The 18,966-nt window shown below is 43.4% G+C and overlaps 3 protein-coding genes across 3 annotated transcripts; 1 reads left to right on the top strand and 2 right to left on the bottom strand.

Moving 5' to 3' along the window:
• Nucleotides 1-1,391: 1,391 nt before the first annotated feature.
• On the bottom strand, nt 1,392-1,769 carry LOC138928340 (uncharacterized). The gene has a single exon (XM_070285347.1). The coding sequence runs from the start codon at nt 1,767-1,769 to the stop codon at nt 1,392-1,394; it is 378 nt and encodes a 125-aa protein (XP_070141448.1).
• A 6,912-nt stretch (nt 1,770-8,681) lies between these two features.
• Slh (sec1 family domain containing Slh) lies at nt 8,682-11,145 on the bottom strand. The gene is made up of 5 exons (XM_017170768.3): nt 10,975-11,145; nt 10,740-10,899; nt 9,990-10,678; nt 9,221-9,930; nt 8,682-9,162 (listed from the first exon to the last, which is right to left on the bottom strand). The coding sequence occupies exons 1-5, from the start codon at nt 11,000-11,002 to the stop codon at nt 8,824-8,826; spliced, it is 1,926 nt and encodes a 641-aa protein (XP_017026257.1). The 5' UTR covers nt 11,003-11,145; the 3' UTR covers nt 8,682-8,823.
• Nucleotides 11,146-11,487: 342 nt separating this feature from the next.
• Nucleotides 11,488-17,533, top strand: oaf (out at first). The gene is made up of 4 exons (XM_017170758.3): nt 11,488-11,830; nt 13,674-13,787; nt 13,864-14,182; nt 14,980-17,533. The coding sequence occupies exons 1-4, from the start codon at nt 11,555-11,557 to the stop codon at nt 15,270-15,272; spliced, it is 1,002 nt and encodes a 333-aa protein (XP_017026247.2). The 5' UTR covers nt 11,488-11,554; the 3' UTR covers nt 15,273-17,533.
• Nucleotides 17,534-18,966: the final 1,433 nt, after the last annotated feature.

Below are 18,966 nucleotides of genomic sequence, written 5' to 3'. Positions count from 1 at the left end.
GCTCCCTTTCTGGCCTGGCTTTGGTTTTGGGCTTTGGCACGCTGAAAATTTTATGACTTCATTTGCTGACCACCAAGCGAGCGGAGCAGAAGCCTCCCAAAAAAAAAAAGAGAGGAGGAAAAAAAAGACAAAAAAGAAGGCCAAACAAACGAGCAAACTCAGCCCAAGATCGCCTCATAATAGGCCGCTTTTTTGCTTTTTGATGGCCAGTTTAGAGCTGGTTCTTTTTCGGCGGTTCTGCGGATGCAATACCCGGAATTTCGTGCAGCGGCAAACACAATAGCCCAAAGGATTCTCCGAAATTCGATCAGCTTTCCGATTGGGTGGCGGTCACTCAGCGCCGCTGAAATTAACTAGCTCAAACGAATTACCCGAGTGGAGCTGATCGGCGGTTTGTTTATTTTTGTCTATTTTTTACATAAAAGCTCGTATTGAGGAGAGACAAATTTGTTATTTAAAGGACAATAAAATAAGTTATAATCAAAACACTTTCTATAACTAAGTTCCCCCATTACATAGCTGCTCCTCTGGTTTTTCCTTTGCCACCAGCACAAGTTGCACAATAAAAACGACAAGCGAGCCACGTATCGTTATCTGTAATTTATGCACTTGTACTTTGAATCACTTAGTTGCTCTTGTCCTGCTCCCTGCTGCTCGCTCCTTTCCCACTACCGCAATACCAATTCCCTTATTCGCCCCCTGTCAGTGGCCCATTGTTGTTGCTGTTGTCACACACACACACAACACACAGGAGAGCGATTAAGGCGATTCGATTGTGATCTTATCAACAATGCGCAACGATCAGCGGCGGGCACAGCAACAACATTAAGGACAGGACACACAAGGAGTTGTCAGTAAGGGGAGAGGGAGCGTGAGAGGTGACGGGGGCAGGGATGGGAATGGGTTGCCTTTTCAGGATGTGCAGGAGTTAAACGCGAACAAGTCCCAATTCTCGGGGTGCGTGCGTAGAACAGCTTTATAAATGTAAATTAGATCTCGTTTAGCATCCACTATGGGCCTCGTAAATAAATGCCAAATGACATCATTATCATCAAGGCTTTGTTCGCTGCACACACAGTGTGTGCTTGAGTCTCTGCTCCTGGGTCACAGTGGTTTGTTAGTCAAAAAAAGATTTTAAAATAATGTAAAATTAAATTCTTGAAGCACTCAGGTAATCTAACTTAATCTAATTATTTAAAATGACTCAATAAGGCTTGAAAAATTAATATTTATAGGAGAATTACTTTTAACTTTTTATTTCATAGTTAATAGAATGTCTTACATGTCTCTACATTATAGTACCAGTGTACCTGGGCAACCTCAGCCCGAGTTCCTTTCCTTTCCCTGATACCGATCCCATCCCGATCCAATCCCGATCCAATCCGATCCGATCAGATCCACTGCGTTCCAGTTGGCGGTTGCTCCCGTTTCGAATGTCTCTGTTGCTCGTTATCTCGTTGTTGTTGCTGCCTTTGATGTTGTCGATGGCAGCGCGGTGATAAAAGGGAATAGGTGGGGAAGGATACAGGAGCCTGGACCGGGGAGATATAACCGTAGGTCTCCGCTGGACCCTTATCAGTGGCTAGCGATCGGCTCTTGGCCGGTGATAATGACTTGTAAGTACAAAATGGCTTGTCAGGATTGCGGCTGATGTTGCTGTTGCTGCTCCTGCTGCTGCTGCTGCTGCTGCTGCTGCTGCTGCTGCTGCTGCTGCTGCCTGTTGCGGATACTGCAATTCTTTCGGTAATCTTCTGCTTTTCGCTGCACATTTACAATTTTGCCTGCACATCACTTCAATTAATTTCGCTGCCTTAATTTGCGTTCTGTTCGCGAGTTGCAACTCCAGCTGCTGTTGTCGCCGGAGCCTTACAAGCAAATCGTGCTCGACGGCGTCCGTTCGTCTATGCCAGCTTCATTATTTTTTCTCAATTTTTCTTATTTTTTTTTTACTTGCCTTTTTCCTCTTGTAAGCGGCAGCAACATCATGAAAAATGCATTTCCAATGAGGAGGATCTGCGCGGCCACAGCCCATTGCAGACTGTCTGTCGCTCCAGCCTTAACTCACTTAAAATTCTTGGGCCTTGTACTCCAACTGGCGAATGGAGAATGGGCATTGGTGTATTGGGGATTGGGGAGCGAGGAGTTACAGCCGACAACTGCGAAACTTTTGTCAAGCACTGTGAAATTGCTTTGGCGAGGCGGCGCTTAAGTCTTAAAAACAAAAGACGCTGATGGCAATGAGTGTGTGTCCAGGATGCGAGAATGCTTGGCCAGAATCGGCACCATACTACATAAACTAAGGAACATCAAAAATTCCCATTGATTCATAGTAGAAAATAAAATTTAATTACAAACTTGATAACTTGATCGAAATTAAATCTGTTTTCGAAATTATTTTTAGTAATATCCTGATATTCTAAAAAAACGACATTTTAAGAGATTTGTATTAAGTTTATTATACCAATTAATGCGTAAAAAGTTAATCCTTAACTTAAGTTAAACCTTCAAACGTATTATACTCTTTATCTCTCTTAACTTTACTGGACAGTGTGAATCAATGCTCAAGTTAATGACTCTCTATGCTGAACATGGTCAAGAGTCAGTTGCCAGTTGCGTAGTTTTTTCCTGGAAAACCCTCGCCCACATAATTTTCCATTCTTTTTAGCTTAGTGACTTTTGGTTCTGGCCACCGGATGTAGGCGATTGCCGCGGCGGCTTCTAATTGCCGGAGAAAGGAGGTGGAGATGGAGACGAAGATGGGAAATGGGAAATGTAGATGGAGGCGAGGGTCAGAGGGCACTCGACATCTGCTGGCCAGGCCAACAAATTTTCAGGCAATTAGTGAAAATGTTTCAATTTACAAAATACAAAACATCCAAATGATAAGCGGGAAATTAGTAAATAAAGACATCAAAGCGCAGGGGAGGACTTCACCAGCAACCAAAAATGAGAAATGGGAAAAAGAAGCCGGCGCTAATGGCGCTAGAGAAGCAGAGAGAGAGAGAGAGACAGGGTGTGGGGGTACGCACGGACAGGTGAGCCCCGGGAATGGAATGGAACCACAGATGCATACAACAGGTGATTAATTATAAACACTGACAAAACATAAAAATAAAAAATTAACCACGCACACAAAACAAAGACCGAACCCATAGAGATGTAAGTTACGAGTGTAGGCAGTTAGAACATTTTTATAACCCCCATTCGCCGGACATGTGTGTGTGTGTGTGTGTGCCCATTAATCGCCAGTTAATTGCCTACAAAGCGGCAGCTAATTGCCCAAGTTCTTTGAGAAGTCACTGATGTATAGGGATTATGGCAGAAGTATCTTAAGTTCAGAGCCAGCATGGGGGTGGGACCAAGGCGCATACCTTTCTTTTCAAATTTTGAAGAATTAATTTGTCATAAAATACCTCATTTATTATTTATCTTCCTTAAATAAATATAATTATCCTTATGTTATCAAGGATATCTTTCTAACTACTTATTATTTTGAGCTTAATAGAATTTCGATTGTAGCCACTTAGAAATACATTTCATTTGTACCATTTGTTAATTGATTTTTTAAGCGAGTCTATAACTACAGAAAGCCATCTGCCCCACACCCACTAATAACCAGAGAACCATTCTGTTCCGTTCTGTAACCGCATGTTAGTCAGACTTTATTATGCACGAGTCTAAAACAAACCGCACGCAGAAATAAAACCGGCGGAGCCGAGGAGCAGCAAAAACTACTTATGCCCAATGAGGCTGGGAGGCCAGGGAGGTTGGACATGGGCCCAAAGTGGAAGGAGAATGGGAATGGGCTGGCGTCTCGCTCCTCTTTGGTTCCCAAGGCAGGCAGATGCCGCAGACGCGGCCCAGAGGAGCATCTTCTTCGGCAGACAAAGCGGTGCGTGTGCAATTGCCAGTCCCAGCCAGAGCAGCGTCAGCATAAGGCCACCACCAGAACTGGCCAGAATGCGATGGGTTAAGGGAGCAGTTAGGGGGTTATGCCACGGGTAGGGCGACTTCGACTGAGGCTGTGCGGCATAAATTGCGCATAAAACATGGAAAATGAAGCGATAAACTTGAGATACGCGATCGTAAAGCAAAGGCAACGTCGTCGTCTTCCTTGGCTTACCTCTCTGGCCTGACCCGCAGATTGAGCGTGCACTTAAAATAAAGTTGGGTAAATGAAAATACCAAGATTCAGATTTATTTTATACCCTTGCAGGGTATTATAATTTCAGTCTGAAGCTTAAAATGCAGTCAAGAAGTCATTTCCGACCCTATAAATCATATATATTCTTGATCAGAAATTAAAGGAGAATGTTTTCAGCCATTTTAGAATAAAATAAAATTTTTAAAATTTTTTTCAAAATTTTATAAGGGGTTACATCGTTAAAATGTTCAAAAATTGAAAACATGTTGATTTCTGAAAATTTTAAATGAAGTATGCAGATTTGTTAACCTAGAAATAACTAGCACAGAGACGCTTTCCGAATTGATTTTGAGGATTTTTTTGCTTAGTTATGGCGTTTTTAAACTCTAAAATATCAAACTAAAAATTCCGATTCTCTATACAATCTTTGCCATACCGAAGTAAACATTTTTTCTTGTTAAATCTAAGCCCAGAAATATACTTAGTTTACTTATATTAGAGATAAAAACTAACTTAAACCTCTTTATAGGATTAAAAAATTCCTTATTTTCTGCAGTGCATGCGAGTAGTCTCCCTTTTGCAGAGCAGCATGTGGGGTAAAATCTGACCATGTCCAGTGTATTTGTTTATGTTTGATGAAGCTGTTGGCTGCTGTTTGTTGGTGGCCATTAGGAGCGGTCCGGCGAACAAAAAACCGCCCGAGGCCAGGATAATGAAGACCCAGAAAAGTAGGGTTCCTCCCCATACCACCAGTCCCCATCCCCTTGGTCACTCCTCGGCCGGTTACAATTTCCTTGCATTTATTTCGATTTTGTTTTCGTTTTGTTTTAATGACCAGGGCCGGCCAGGTTGGGGCGAGTGGAGGGGCGTGGCCGGGCCATGGGATGCGTCACGCAATAAGATTTTTGTTTAAATCAATTTCTTGTTGCACATTCTGTGATGACTCCAGGAAATGGCCAACAGCCATGCGGCATCCTCATCTTTTATTATTATTTTATTTCACTTTTTTCTCAGTCCCCCCTGTTTTTTTTTTTTGTTTTTGTTTTATTTAGCGTGTTTTTGGTAGCCCGCCTAACAAGCCGCTAACAAGCCAGCTCCCACTCCTCCTTCAGCTTCCCAGGATGATCCATCCCGGCCTGCTCATTTATTGCCAGCAAATATTTGGTACCTCTCCGCCTCCGCCTCCGTTTCGGCTCGTTTCTTCATCTTCGAGGGTGCTGTATTATTATTTGGCTGATTAATTAACATGCCGCTCCCGATCGCCGAGTGGAATGGACCACCGAAGGCGGCGGCTCTCAGAAATGTTAGTGGTAGTAGCAGCAACTCGAATAACAACATCAATAGACATGGCAACAAAATGTTGACAAGGATAAAATACGGAAGGAATCCAGAGAAGATCCAGCAAAATTAAAACGTCTATGCTTGATTTCACTTTGGAGTGCTTTAAGGCGGCTTGGAAAACATTAGGGGTTTAAGGGAAATATTTGGTAGAAGTTTTGAAACTATAGGTTCAGGAAAATGAATATTTAGAAAAGTTTATAGGAAGAAAAAATGTATTAGGTGATAGAAATATTCATTTTCATATTTATTTACTCTATTAATTGTATATTAGTAATGGGATCTGAAAATATATATTACTTTTAAGTGACATACAAACTTTCTTAGTTTTAGACGCTTTTTTTTATTGAACCCTCATCTGAAATAGTACATTTAACCCACAAGAAATTGTTTAGCAATATACCAAGCTTATGCGATTGAAGTTTTAGAAGGCTTACAAGGTTTACGACTGTCCATCCCGGATCTTTTCGTGGCCAGTAAGCCACCATTCATGGGTCTGGTAAAAGCTAAAGCTAAACTTGAAGATGAAGATGAAAATGAAGCTGAAGATCCGAGCAGCAAGAGCTCGCCTTCTCTGTCTGACCCGGCACTTCATTTTGTGGGATCGTCCGACCGCCTGACTGGCTGTTTGTGCCCGGCTCCTCGAATTTTGGAATTCGTTCTGCCTTGTTAAGAGTTGTTAAGATTATGATATATGTATGGGATGTTGGCGCAGAGAGCCGAGCCGCGTGTGTATCTGTGCGAGGTGCTCGAGCGCCCGGAGAGGGCAGCCGGAGGAGCCAGCCAGAACCAAGACGACGACAGCGGCAGCCATTATGATTCACAGCAGGAATGTGGGAAACGGCTGCCTGACCATCTTTTTTTTTTGTATTTTTATTTTTTGTTCATTTTGGTTTCTTTAGTTTTATTTGGGACTTTGGTTGTGTGTGCTCCTCTGGGCTCAAGCTCGGCAGTTGGAGCTTCGGAGCCCCGGAGTCCACACAGATACTCACGCACACGGCGGCAGTTGCATTTACCACATAATCGATTCATGCATGTGGCAAGTTAAGAATTTCTTTCATGTTGCGTTTCGTTGTTAGTTTCTGTTGGTCGTTTTTCCCTCTCATTTTTTCCTTTATGATTTGTTTGAGCCGCATCTTTTTCGGACCACCCGTGAAATCACTTTGGGTTACCAGTTGCCAGTTACCACCAGTTACCAGTTTTGTGCGGCGCGGACTCTCTTCCCCTGTTCCCTCTGTATTTTTGGATTTTGGCCTTTTTGGGTCTCGGCCTGGGCTTTTGTTAAATTGCTCTTGTTTATGTTAACATTTAAATTGTGGCCACGGGTAGTCTGGATAGTAACCCAACCCAGGTTCCCCCTTTTCGGCCCAACCAAAACCAATATTTAAACTCAACGCTCCATGAATAATCATCGTCATCGTCTCAGCGTCATCATCTCATCTGTGGCCTTTCAGCAGGGCCATCAATTCTGATTTACCAAAAGTGTTAATTAGCCTACGTATCGCTTTTTTCCTCTCCATATTTTTCTCCTCATCTTTTTGGTATTTGTGTTTGCCAGCTTATCTTGGAAAACTGTCTACAGTGGGCCCTCTGGATGAGCTTAGGAATAGCTTGAATTAGAGTGGGATCTGTTGAACACTTTATGGGGGATTTATGGGGTTCGATTCGGGAGATCGATGGACAATGCATTCCTAGATCGAAGCTCGAAAATTAATTTTATGTATATAAATTAGCGTAATTGATTTATAATACCTATTTTAAGGAAGCCTTTGGCAACATCTATACATAAATTATTTAGGTTTATATATCAATTAAAATACAATTTATAAGTAGAGATAGTTTTGTAAATAAATTGATAATGAGTTAAATATAGGCTTTACTTTTTTCTTGATTTTCTATTTATGTATATTCCCAATTAACATCTACAATTAAAATTATGATGTACCTTACGCCTAAAGTCGATGAAGCTAAATTTAAATTTCGTGAAATTTGAATTACTCGATAATGTTTAATAGATTTTAGTTGACGTTTGCAAAATTATATTTAAAATAAAGTATTTTCAAACCTCTTAAATATTTACCATAATTATAAGCCTCTCTATTCTGACATTTTATTATTTCCTAAATACAAAATCTAGTATTTTGCAAGGAACTTTCTCTTAACTTTTGTATTTTTTAAATATTTGTTATTTGTTATAACTTCGGGAAGCTATAATTTGTATACCCTTGCAGTTTGTTATAGGATCATCATGGATTGGATCAAAAATTGATCACAACTAAGCCAAAAATGAATTAATTTCAGTTCGGAAAGCTTTGCTGTGTTTGTTTTTAATGGGTTGTAATCAGCATATTAAAATTAAAATTTTAAGAAATCAACATTTTTGCCAATTTTTGACAATTTTGACGATGTAACCCCTTACATAATTTTGAAAATTTTTTTAAAAATTATGTTTTGTACCAACATGGCTAAAAAGACTCGGCTGTTAATGCTAATCAAGAATATATATGGTTTATGGGGTCGGAAACGAGTCCTTCGCTGCTTTGCAAGCTTCTGACCAAGATTTTAATATCTTGCAAGTGCATAAAAAACTACGTACATTCATATGTAAGTAAAAACGCCGTAATTCTGCCAACACTCTGGGTTCCTGGGATAATTTAACGCTCTTCTGTGATTGACTTGCCTGCCTGCTCGTCTCCCAAAGAGGCGACATTCAATCAGTGCAGCAGCCAAGCCTGGCCTGAGAGTGCTTCTACAAAAAAATATATCAGTTGAGTGCTCCAGAGCTGCGGAGCCATCGACTGTCGTCCATTCATAGAGTTGGCCAGGGATAGTGCTAATTGCTAGGCTCTGCCCTGCCAGCTTCTGTCGCTGTCCCCAAGTGCCGCGCATAGTTGTCGCCCCATAATTGTGGCATCGCCGCCGAAGGCATCGGGAATCGGGCTGGGGCCATCATCGCCTCAGCCGTTGACTGGTTGTCTGTCAGCTGTCCATCAAAGCGTTGCCAAGTTGGTGTTAATGGGTGCCTAGAATGCGAGTGCCCCTTGCCCATGCCGCCGCGAGCTCCCATTCCAGGTCCAGCTCCCTGGACTTGTTGTACACGAGGCAACGCATGTTTTTGCTTGTTGTCCTTCGGGGATTAAGCGTCAGGTTGGAGTAATTGCCGAGTGCTGAAGTTCTCCCTTTGTGTCCGCTTGTTTCTCATTTTTTTTTCTTTTGCCTGGCATTTAATTTATTTTTGGATATGCTTAAAGTAAACGACAGAAGCCACACAGACACACATGCGCACCCAGCCCAGTCCCTGTCCACTCCGCTCAGCAGCAATGGAATCGGAGCAGTCGCTCCTAACTCGCCGACGACGTCGATGGCGACTGGATCTCGCCGCCCAGGGCTGAGAGCTCCTTGAGGAACTGCCGCGCATTGGTTAGCGTGGAGGCGCCGTAGATGATGCGTCGCTGAACGTTAGACGTCTGCTTCTGCTTGATGAAGTCCACCAGGTTCTGGTACTCGATATAGTTCCCTCCGCCGACCATAAAGACCACAGCGTCCTGGAATGGTGCCCTATTCTTGGGCAATACATCGCCACCCTTGAGAAGCTTGGGGTCCAGATACAAGTAGTCATCCGTCTCAGCATTGCTGCGACACTCCATCACCTGTTCGGTGATCTTGGTCACTGGAAGATTCTGGAAAGGATCTCAGTAAGCGGAATGGTAATTTTATAGCGAAATGAAGAGTGCTTACATGCCGCTTCACCACCAGATTCTTGACGCCCTCCATCACAAAGGAGCTGCCCTGCGAGACGAGCTTGGTGAACATGGACACGGTTTTGGTTCCGCCGCCCTCGTACTGGGTTGCCTGACTTATTCCCGGCGATCGGTTCATGATCGCCTTCCAGCGCTGCACATATGCCAGGGCGGTCAGATCACAGCCGGCCGCCTGGAGCGCCTCCTTGAGCCGCTCTTGCTCCGAGTCGGGCAACTGCTGGGCGCAGATAAAGTAGATGATGTACAGACGCAGCTTATCCTCCGCCTGACCAAACTCCCCGTCCCGTAGCAGGTCCAGCAGCGGCCTGTCCAGCGTCTGCTTCGACATCACCTTCTCCTCGATCTCGAAGTAAGAGTCCAGCCGGCGAGCCTTGATGTAGTTTAGGATAGCAGTGGCGATCTTGGTGTGCATATCGATCAGGCGCTTCTTCTCCATCAGCTGCGGCAGTGAATTGACGGCATTGGTCAGCCGGGCAGTGGTGTCGTTGACCAGAGAGAAGGCTATGTCCGATTCGCCCTCGATGCCCATCGAGGTCTTCAGGCGCTTGATTTCCTCCTCGGAGTTGCGATAGGACTCCAGCTCCTCTTGGATGGCCTCGGCCACAGTGGGGAACGGACTGCCCTTGTGCGTCATCCAGAAGCGATCGTTGCGATCCAAATCGCAGGCCTTTGGCTTTTTCCGGGCTCCTAAAACGTATAAATCGTGAATCATTCTGCCATTTCAGGGCCATGACGCATTTACTTGCCTGCACTTGCTGTTTCATCCTCCACGTAGACCAAATTCAGTCCCAAGTCCAGGACATCGTGCACCAGCGCCTGGTACGACCATGTGTGATGCAGCGGCGTGGCCAGATCCATGTTTCTGTCCAGCAGCAGAAGCACAGGCCGCTGGAAGCTGAACACTCCGCCGCCCGCCTGCGTGGCATCCATGTGGAACAGATTAGCACGCGCATCCCACAGGTTCTCGCGCAGCTTCTTCTCCAGCTTGCGAGCAACCATCTCAGCGGCACTGTTCCGCGGACACCGGATGATCGGAACGTTACCGAGGGTCACAAACAGGGCGAACAGAGAGTCGACAATGGAGTCCATCAGCGCCTCCATCTCCTCGTCGCGGGTGTTGGCTCGATTGATGGCGTAGTAGGACAACTGCTCGCTCTGCTGGTGCTTCAGCACAAAGAAGTCATCCTCCAGGCTGATGAAGTTCACGTACTGGTCGTAGACGCGATGAATGTTGGCCACGCAGCCGGCATGCAGGGCGGCAGCTGCCAGATTCTCGATCTTGCTGCGTGTTATTGGCGCCAGGAAGTTCAGGTGATAGACATCGTACAGGCCGTTGGAGAAGTCCTGCTGGATCCTGTCGAGATTCTCGTCGGTGGGCAGGCAGAAGTAGATGGCCGGCACGTCCGGGATGGAGTCGCGATCTGAGTGGAGTTGCCTGCGGATGAACACAATGTATACTTAAGGATATTTTAGAGAAATAACTTCCAGGCACTCACACATGCAGGGTCACGCCCAGTTCGCGCAGCTCCTTGATGGAAATAATCGGCGATATAATGTCCTGGCCGACGCGATCGTAGATGAGGATCTTCCACACGGGCTCCGCAGCCAGAGCCTTCGGCTGCTGCGAGTTCAGATTAAGCATCTGCTTAATGGCATCTGTAATACAAGTCGGAAAACCCATTAATTAAAACTTTTCCTTCCGGTAGGGACATTGCTTCGCCGGTTTCTCACTGATTTGGCGCTCCCGCAGGGTCAGCATTGTGTTGTGTGTGTGGTGGCCGGCGAATAAGATGGATTTCGGTTAATATTCAGCAAACTATTCCCGGTTTAGAAGGTGAAAAACATAGTTTACAAAAAAACAACACGTCACAAGCGACTACGAGGCAACGCGTTTGGGCAATTTTAGTGCATAGTAGAGAAAACAGCTGGATGACAGTATGACCTTTTGCTGCAAAAAATCCAAAACGGGACTGGGAAAAATACCAACTAACTGGAATATTCTTAAAATTTCAAACACATAAAATTAATGTATTTTCTGTCCCTTTTCAGCACACGTATTTTTACGAAGACAAATAAATTGCGATTTTCACCGCATCTGTATAAAAATACTATAAAAATAGCTGAGTTGGCAGCACTGGCAGACTGCTCCTGTGGTATTTCGGTACGGTCACACCGCCCAGCTGATTAGGAAAACGGTGAGACCATTTGCGTCAATCGTTTCATTCATTCATTCATTTTTTTCAGTCAAAGCAAGTGGTTCGTTCGCGCGGCGGTTTTTTACTTTATAGTGTCGCATCGCAAACGTCGCGCTATGATTCTGGAGCCGGAGAATCCGACGAGAGTCGCGAACGCTTACGCCTCGGCCCGCGCTTCCCATATCCGCTGGCGGAATACGTGTTACAGCGCCCCAAATGATCATAAGCACCAGTGCAGTGGTGTTGTTGCTGCCAAGCGTCGCTGCGGCTCTCGCGTCGTCAGCCGCAATCACTTCTTCAAGCACAGTCGCGCCTTTCTGTGGCTGCTGGTCTGCAATATGATGGTCATGGACCAGGTGCGGTCCCAGCTGCTCATCAACGTCCAGAATCAGGTGCGAATCAAGAAAAACAACAAAGAAACCCGAAAATCAAGGCTACTAAACGCAGCGACGCCAGCAGCGTTGCCCATTTGATTTGCGAAAATGAGCGCAGCAAAACAAAACAGCCAAAAAACGGAGAGAAAGAAAAACAGTGAGAGGGGAAAAACACTAATTATTAAAAGGAAAGACTAGTTTGGCTTAAAAAGAATTCAAAGATATTAGTAAAATACATAGTTTTTGCATATTCCAGATAACGTACGTAGATTTCCAAGAAACTAAAAGTTGGCATGCAGGCATTTCATTTGTGTGACTGCAGAAACCCATTCGTCCATGTCGAAGTTTATGCATGCCACAGCCGGCATTCCTATTTCCCTTAAAAGGATATCATGAGAATATGAATGGGAACAATTAATTCATTTTAATAATGTGTATAAATATTTGTATAGCCCTAAAAGCAGTGCAGTTCAATGTCATTTCTGGAATGTCACTTTCCTGACATTTCACTTTTCGGCTTCAATATTAGTTGACTTTGTTGTTCCGACTGTCACAATATTGACACTTTGCTTTCGGCTTTTCCATAAATTTTAGATTAGTTGGCCAAAAACAGCGCTGGGCTTATAATGAAAGTTGACATCAGTCGAAACGCTCACTGCTCTCCCTCCTCTTCTCTTTCTTTTCTCTCCTCCACACAGTGGCAGCATATTTGTTTACATGTGACATCCTTCATTGTTCTGCACTTTGTCCCTGGCCCCAAAATGTCCTCCTGATGGCTCTCTTCCTTCTCTGCCCCTGCTCTCTTTTCCGTTCTCCATTCTGCTTTCTCCTCTTTCCCTCTTGCTTCTCCCTGTCATTCTTTGTTTACATGTCCCTTTGTGCAAACACGGAGGAAAGCCAGCAGCAGCAACAAGAACCAAAACAACAACAGAGAAAATAAAGGATATGGTATTTTTGGAGGAGCAAAATGCCAAATACCCTTTTAGATCAGTCATTGGAAAGGTTAATCGATAAATAGGGCCAAAAAACATAAGTAATATACCAAAGCTGCTTTTAATGAAGTTTAAGTATGGCAAATATTTGAGTTTACCTCAACATTTAGCTACACATTTGCAAGGTATTATGTTAGTTTAGTTAGAAGCTTCCATCGAAGTGTGTTATTTCAGACCCTTTAATTATCTTAATCCATTAATGCAATTGCAAACCGCAAGAGTATGTATACCTCGGCTTTCTAAAGTTAGATTTCTTTCTTGTTAAAGAACATGTTAAGGGACTTAACACTTAAATATATCAGAATTTCGATAACGGATTCATGTCTTAATTTACAATTCTTATTCAAAATAATACAAATATTTTGTCCTAAACTGTGTTTCTATTCAAGTAAGCATACATTCAAAGCAGCATACACACTACTTATCTAAATTATACTACCCTCGAAAAGAATATCTCCACAATAACACCCACTGCCAACATATTTGCTCGTGTACACGTGTAAAGGGCAAATTTTGCTGTTGTTGAACTACATTTCGAGATGTTGTGGTGGGGTGACGAGGCTGAGTTCCTCTCATCCAGCTGCTTGCCAAAGCTCATCTCCGTTTCGTTTCGTTTTCGTTCTCCGTCCCCACTCGTGTGTTTTTTCCTTTTTCTATTTTTCAACTCTCTTGACTCTAATTTGGTTCATGGCCGCCCAGCTTCAGGACCTGTCATAGTTAATTCAAGTCCTGACAACACAGGGATTCCATACCCCCAAGCTCGTGACTGCCTTGGCGCTTTATTAATATTTTAGATGGTGGGGGAAAATGCTGAAAAAGTAATTTAACATCCTCTAACACTTGTTGCTCCCTAATCCGATTGTTTGCAGGGCGGCGAGGTGATCCAGGAGAGTATTACCTCCAACATTGGCGAGGACCTGATAACGCTGGAATTTCAGAAGACTGACGGCACGCTCATCACCCAGGTCATTGACTTTCGCAATGTGAGTTAAGAAAACTGAACCCGCGAAAGAGGAATTTAAAATTAAAACGTGAATATTTCTCATTTTCCCCGGCCAGGAGGTTCAAATCCTCAAGGCCTTGGTGCTGGGCGAGGAGGAGCGCGGCCAGAGCCAGTACCAGGTCATGTGCTTCGCCACCAAGTTCAACAAGGGCGACTTCATATCCTCAGCGGCAATGGCCAAGCTGCGCCAAAAGAATCCGCATACCATCCGCACTCCCGAGGAGGATAAGGGTCGCGAGACCTACACGATGAGCAGCTGGGTACAGTTGAACCGATCCCTGCCCATCACGCGCCACCTGCAGGGCCTCTGCTCGGAGGCAATGGACGCTACCTACGTGAGGGACGTGGATCTAAAGTCATGGGCAGATCTGTCAGGTGAGTGCGAATTTTTACGTATTAACGGGGATTATTTATTAGTAATTGATTTAGGGAACTTTTAAGAGTTTATAGTATATATATAACTACAATTTTAAAACTACAAATGCATTAAATAATAGTAAATCGTGTAGGCTGAAATCGCGAACTTGGCGGTTTCCCTATTTTCGGAATTAATTGAAACAAAACATAGAAATCGCGTTACTTCTTATACGATTGTAATTCGGTTTTAATATAGTACTTGCAAAACTCTATGACTATTTACAGTCGACTTATCAGATTATATTTGCGTGTATGCCAAAAATTAGGTCAAGTTGTATTAAAGCACGATATACACGAAAAATAGGGGGAAACAAGCGACAGGTAGAGGGAATAACATTGTAACCCAGCAAACAAGGCAGCACAAATTATATACATACAATATGGGGTAAAATATGAAAGTAAAGAATATAGAAAGGATTGCCTTGTATATTTTTAAGAAGCCAAATAAATTTAGTTTCGTATAGTAGAGAGTCAAAATCAATCAATTTAATTTAGTTTCCTGAAGTGTAAACAAAACAGGGATTGAAAGAAAAATTTCGTATATTTATAGCCTTTTCCCAAGTTCAGAGTTTTGAGTTTCGGATGTGTTTGCCTGTAATCTTCGTAAAGATAATAAAACAAGGCGAAACTTTGGGGGTAGATGTATGTAGAGTGTTCGTCCAAGTAAAGGGGTATTTTCCGCTTTCAAACTTTTCTGTTTACATTATTGTTTCGCTTCTCCTTCATTGCTGTATCTTGTTTGGCGGCGACCACAGGCTCATCGATTTCCAGCCTGGAGGCCGCCACCGAGAAGTTCCCGGACACGCTCTCGACGCGCTGCAACGAGGTGAGCAGCCTGTGGGCCCCCTGTCTCTGCACCCTGGAGACCTGCATCGGTTGGTATCCCTGCGGGCTCAAGTACTGCAAAGGCAAGGGGACCGCTGGAGTGGACTCCTCCGGGGCCCAGCAACAGCAGACGAATTATCGCTGCGGCATCAAGACCTGCCGCAAGTGCACACAGTTCACCTATTATGTGCGGCAGAAACAACAGTGCCTCTGGGATGAATGACGACGAGGCGAGCTGCAGTTGGCGCAGATGCAGATGCGCTGCGCCAGGCGGCGGAATGGGAGCGAGGATGTCATCTGCCCGGGCATGGGGATGGGAATTGCAGGTGAAACAAGAGCAGTGACAGCGATGGCGACAATAACTGGAGCAGGAACAGCGGTCGCTGCGAAAGATACAACGATGGCAGCAACAACGACGACCAACAAATTACGCCAACTGCTTTTGTTGGTTCAGCAGCAGATGCCTTTTGCTCTATGGAGTTTTCCGGTCCATCACATTTCCCAGCCTCAATCGCAATCCCACGCCCACACCCACACCCATTTCCATTCCCAATCCCGTTTCCAGCAGCAACATCACCAGCCACCGCACTCACCCCACCAGCAGGAGCATCATCATCATCAGCATCATTCTCAGGTTGCCTCCACTTTGCGCTACCCATCATCGCCATCATCGTCCACTACTTCCACAATGGCCGCCATCGTTGCGTGATAATGAACACTCGGAATATCCAACAAGCTCTCCCCATTCCACGTCCAAAAAAAATGAGTGTTGACACTTTTTCCGCTCACGATTCAAGATTCTGGACGCCGCCGTCATTTGAATGCAAGCCACCGGGAGAGGGGCCACAGAGCCGCAGAAAAAAAGGAGTTGAGCGGAATATATATGTAAAAATGTGCTTCTGTATACTATGTATATATATGTATATTTAACGATGATTAGCTTTTAGCCAGCTCATGTTTTACGCTTATGCCGGACTTGGTACAGCCTTAGGTTAGTTTTCCTAATTCAATTTGACCCCAAATGAGCTCTTTGAAATAAAAGTTAAGCAAGCATTTTGATATTTTTTACATTTTTCGCATACATCCTACTAATTATATTAACCTTATTCAACACAATTACTTTGCCTCTTTACTTAGATATATTACAGATATATTTTCCACCTAACTAATACTCTTCGTGACTTGCCTCACTATTCGCCAAAGTCTTTAGGAATTGCTAACAATTTTTCCTGTTGAGCTGTTCCCCTTTGCTTTTATTTACCTTTCGTATTCCAATTTCAATTTGTTCACTTAGCCTGTCCGTTCTGTTCACACTTTTTCCATCCACATTGTTTGCAGCTATTTCGTTTCAATTACCCTTTTACAGCGTCTTATATATCCTCTGTTTGCCTTTTGCCTCACTTCACTTTACCTTAACTGAAGCCTGATTAGATGTACTAAACCCATTTCACGTTCCACGCTTTCCTTCCACTCATATTCCGTTGAGCTCAAGAATATTAAGTAGGTATAGAACTATAAATATATTAAATGTGGCCTTAGCATATTTTATGAGCGCTAGAAAAACGAAATTAATTGAATAAGCAAGCAGGAATTTGTCAGGCAGAGGCAGAAGCAGACACACAAGTCGTAATTAATTGTGCTCATAATAGTTGTAACAGAGAAATCACAAAAAATATGATACATTGCCATATATAGAGGATAGTGAATGTGGGGAACTCAACTAACCAAAACGACTGCCGCAATAAAAAGCTTTTTCTATCTTTTCCACACCACAAAAATGGCTGTTTGAGAGATACCGGAATTGGTGAACAAAACCCTGCGACCCCATTATTCCTCTTAACTCTTTCTCCCAAACTATTTCTCTATTCCATATTCTATAATAAGACGCCTGCCTGCCTTTTTGCCTTTTTGACTTGTAATCTTTTTCACTTTTTATTCGAAACCAATGAAATACCTTACAATGGGAAAACCTTAAGCAAAAATTTATTGATACCAATAATAAACAATACCAAGAACAATAATCTATTGTATAAATTTCAAGAACCTAGTCTACTTAGGGTGTTAGAAAGGCATATTTTCCTAAAATCATACTACAAAACGAAAAATAGAATAATAAGAAAAACGAAAATAAAAAGAAGAAATGAAAATGAAAATAATGTCTTAAACAAGTTTCGACGACAAAGAAAAACCAACGGTGATAATAATTTTTTCTACGATATAGAATGGCAACTCCTTGACTCACTGTATAAAACTGTAATGGAAATAAACCGATCAAATGTAAAAATTGATTAGTATTACTAAGCATTTAAGAGATAGTCGCGGGAGCGCGAAATAAACGATCTGAAATGTGTAAAGCATTAGCCAATAATAAACTATTAATCGACTAGTCCTAACAAATAATTGACATTAATAATTAAACGTAATGAAAAAGCTGACAAATTCTACATTTTATAAAAAAGAATGAATGAAAAATGAAAACTTTAACCAGTTGTTTTACTAAGGCTGGCATATTTTCTTTCAGGACATTAATGCATTTTTCCTAATCATTGAAGAGCCACCGGAATGGCCAACCTCTCAATGCATTAAAATGCTCGGCGTGCTGTGCGCTGTTTGCCCAACCCTCCAGCGTTTCCAGGTCCTGATCCCTTTCGCATCCTGCGGACCAACAAACAGTCGGCAGTGCAAGCTGCAGGAAAGGAGCTGCTGCTCGTCCTTGCCGCTGTCTTGAGCCACTGGCAAATCCTTTATGCGATTTGTAATTCATGAGCAGAGCGCACAGATTCTTATCATTTATTTTACTGCGCAATCGGTATCGACTGGGGCAGGAAAGGGGGGCAGGGCCCGGCGGCTGCTGGCAGACATCTAGACAAACACTTGCAGCCAATAACTATATTCATGGCGTAGACTGTAGCCGACGATAGCTTAAGACGTGCGGAAACCAAATCGGCGTCGTAGAAAATTGAATTTGTTACGATTTGGCAGAGGAGGAGAACGCGGGCAGAGCAGAAGCAGCTCGAATGCGAGTCCCAATCCGAAACCCAACAGGAGCAAACGTATGTGCATGCCTAATGAGCCATGAAATGCCAGGGCCTGGAACTGGATCCTTTTTCCTCCGCACAGCTTTTTTTCGGTGGGTCATTTCCTGGTGGGCAATCAGCGACAGCTGGCTACTCGAATGGCTCTCGGTCGGGGGCCCTGACCCAGCTCGACCCACCGACCCACCGAACCGACGACCGACCCCCACGTCTATATAATTAAAGCGTGCAGCTGCTGGCGTGTAAATCAAACAAAATCAACTCTCCTTGCAGGCTCTTAATTAAGTTTACACTCTCGGAATTCGATTTCTCCGCCCATAATTCCCGTTTCGTTTTTTGTTTTTCTGTCGGTCAGCGGTGCACCCAGCAAATGTGGCAGCATCGAAAAGAAGGTGAGTATGTATAAACTTTTAAGTTACAAAAAGAATCAAGATATTTATAAGTAGAAAAAATATGTAGATACTAAATAAGGGCTAAATAACATAATTAAATCAATTTCATATATTCCAAATTTTACTTTTATTTTATATATTTTTCAAAGAAATATTATAATAATCAATTTATATAACAAAGCAACCTTGAACTGAATAAAATATTTAGTCCTCCCTTTTCTTTTTTTTTGTTTCGTGTTTGTTTAAATTGAAGAGGTTTCCCGAACTTTTAGACCAACTTTTGCATTGGGATCCTTCAAAAATCTCCGCTCTTGACATTTGCAATCGGACTGGCTGTGGTGCCTCAGTGTCGGTTATCAGGCCAGCGAAAACAGCTTTCGCCACCGACTTTCCCCCGAGAAAAGTTCTCGAGTTTGGGTACGAGTAAGTACACGTATATGCATACATTCACATATGTGGGGTGGATTTTTCCAATGCGCCTGTGTCAGTA

Source organism: Drosophila kikkawai, chromosome 2L (genome assembly GCF_030179895.1).
Source record: "Drosophila kikkawai strain 14028-0561.14 chromosome 2L, DkikHiC1v2, whole genome shotgun sequence".
Taxonomy (NCBI): Eukaryota; Metazoa; Arthropoda; class Insecta; order Diptera; family Drosophilidae; genus Drosophila; species Drosophila kikkawai.
This window is presented reverse-complemented; position numbering and strand designations above follow the sequence as displayed.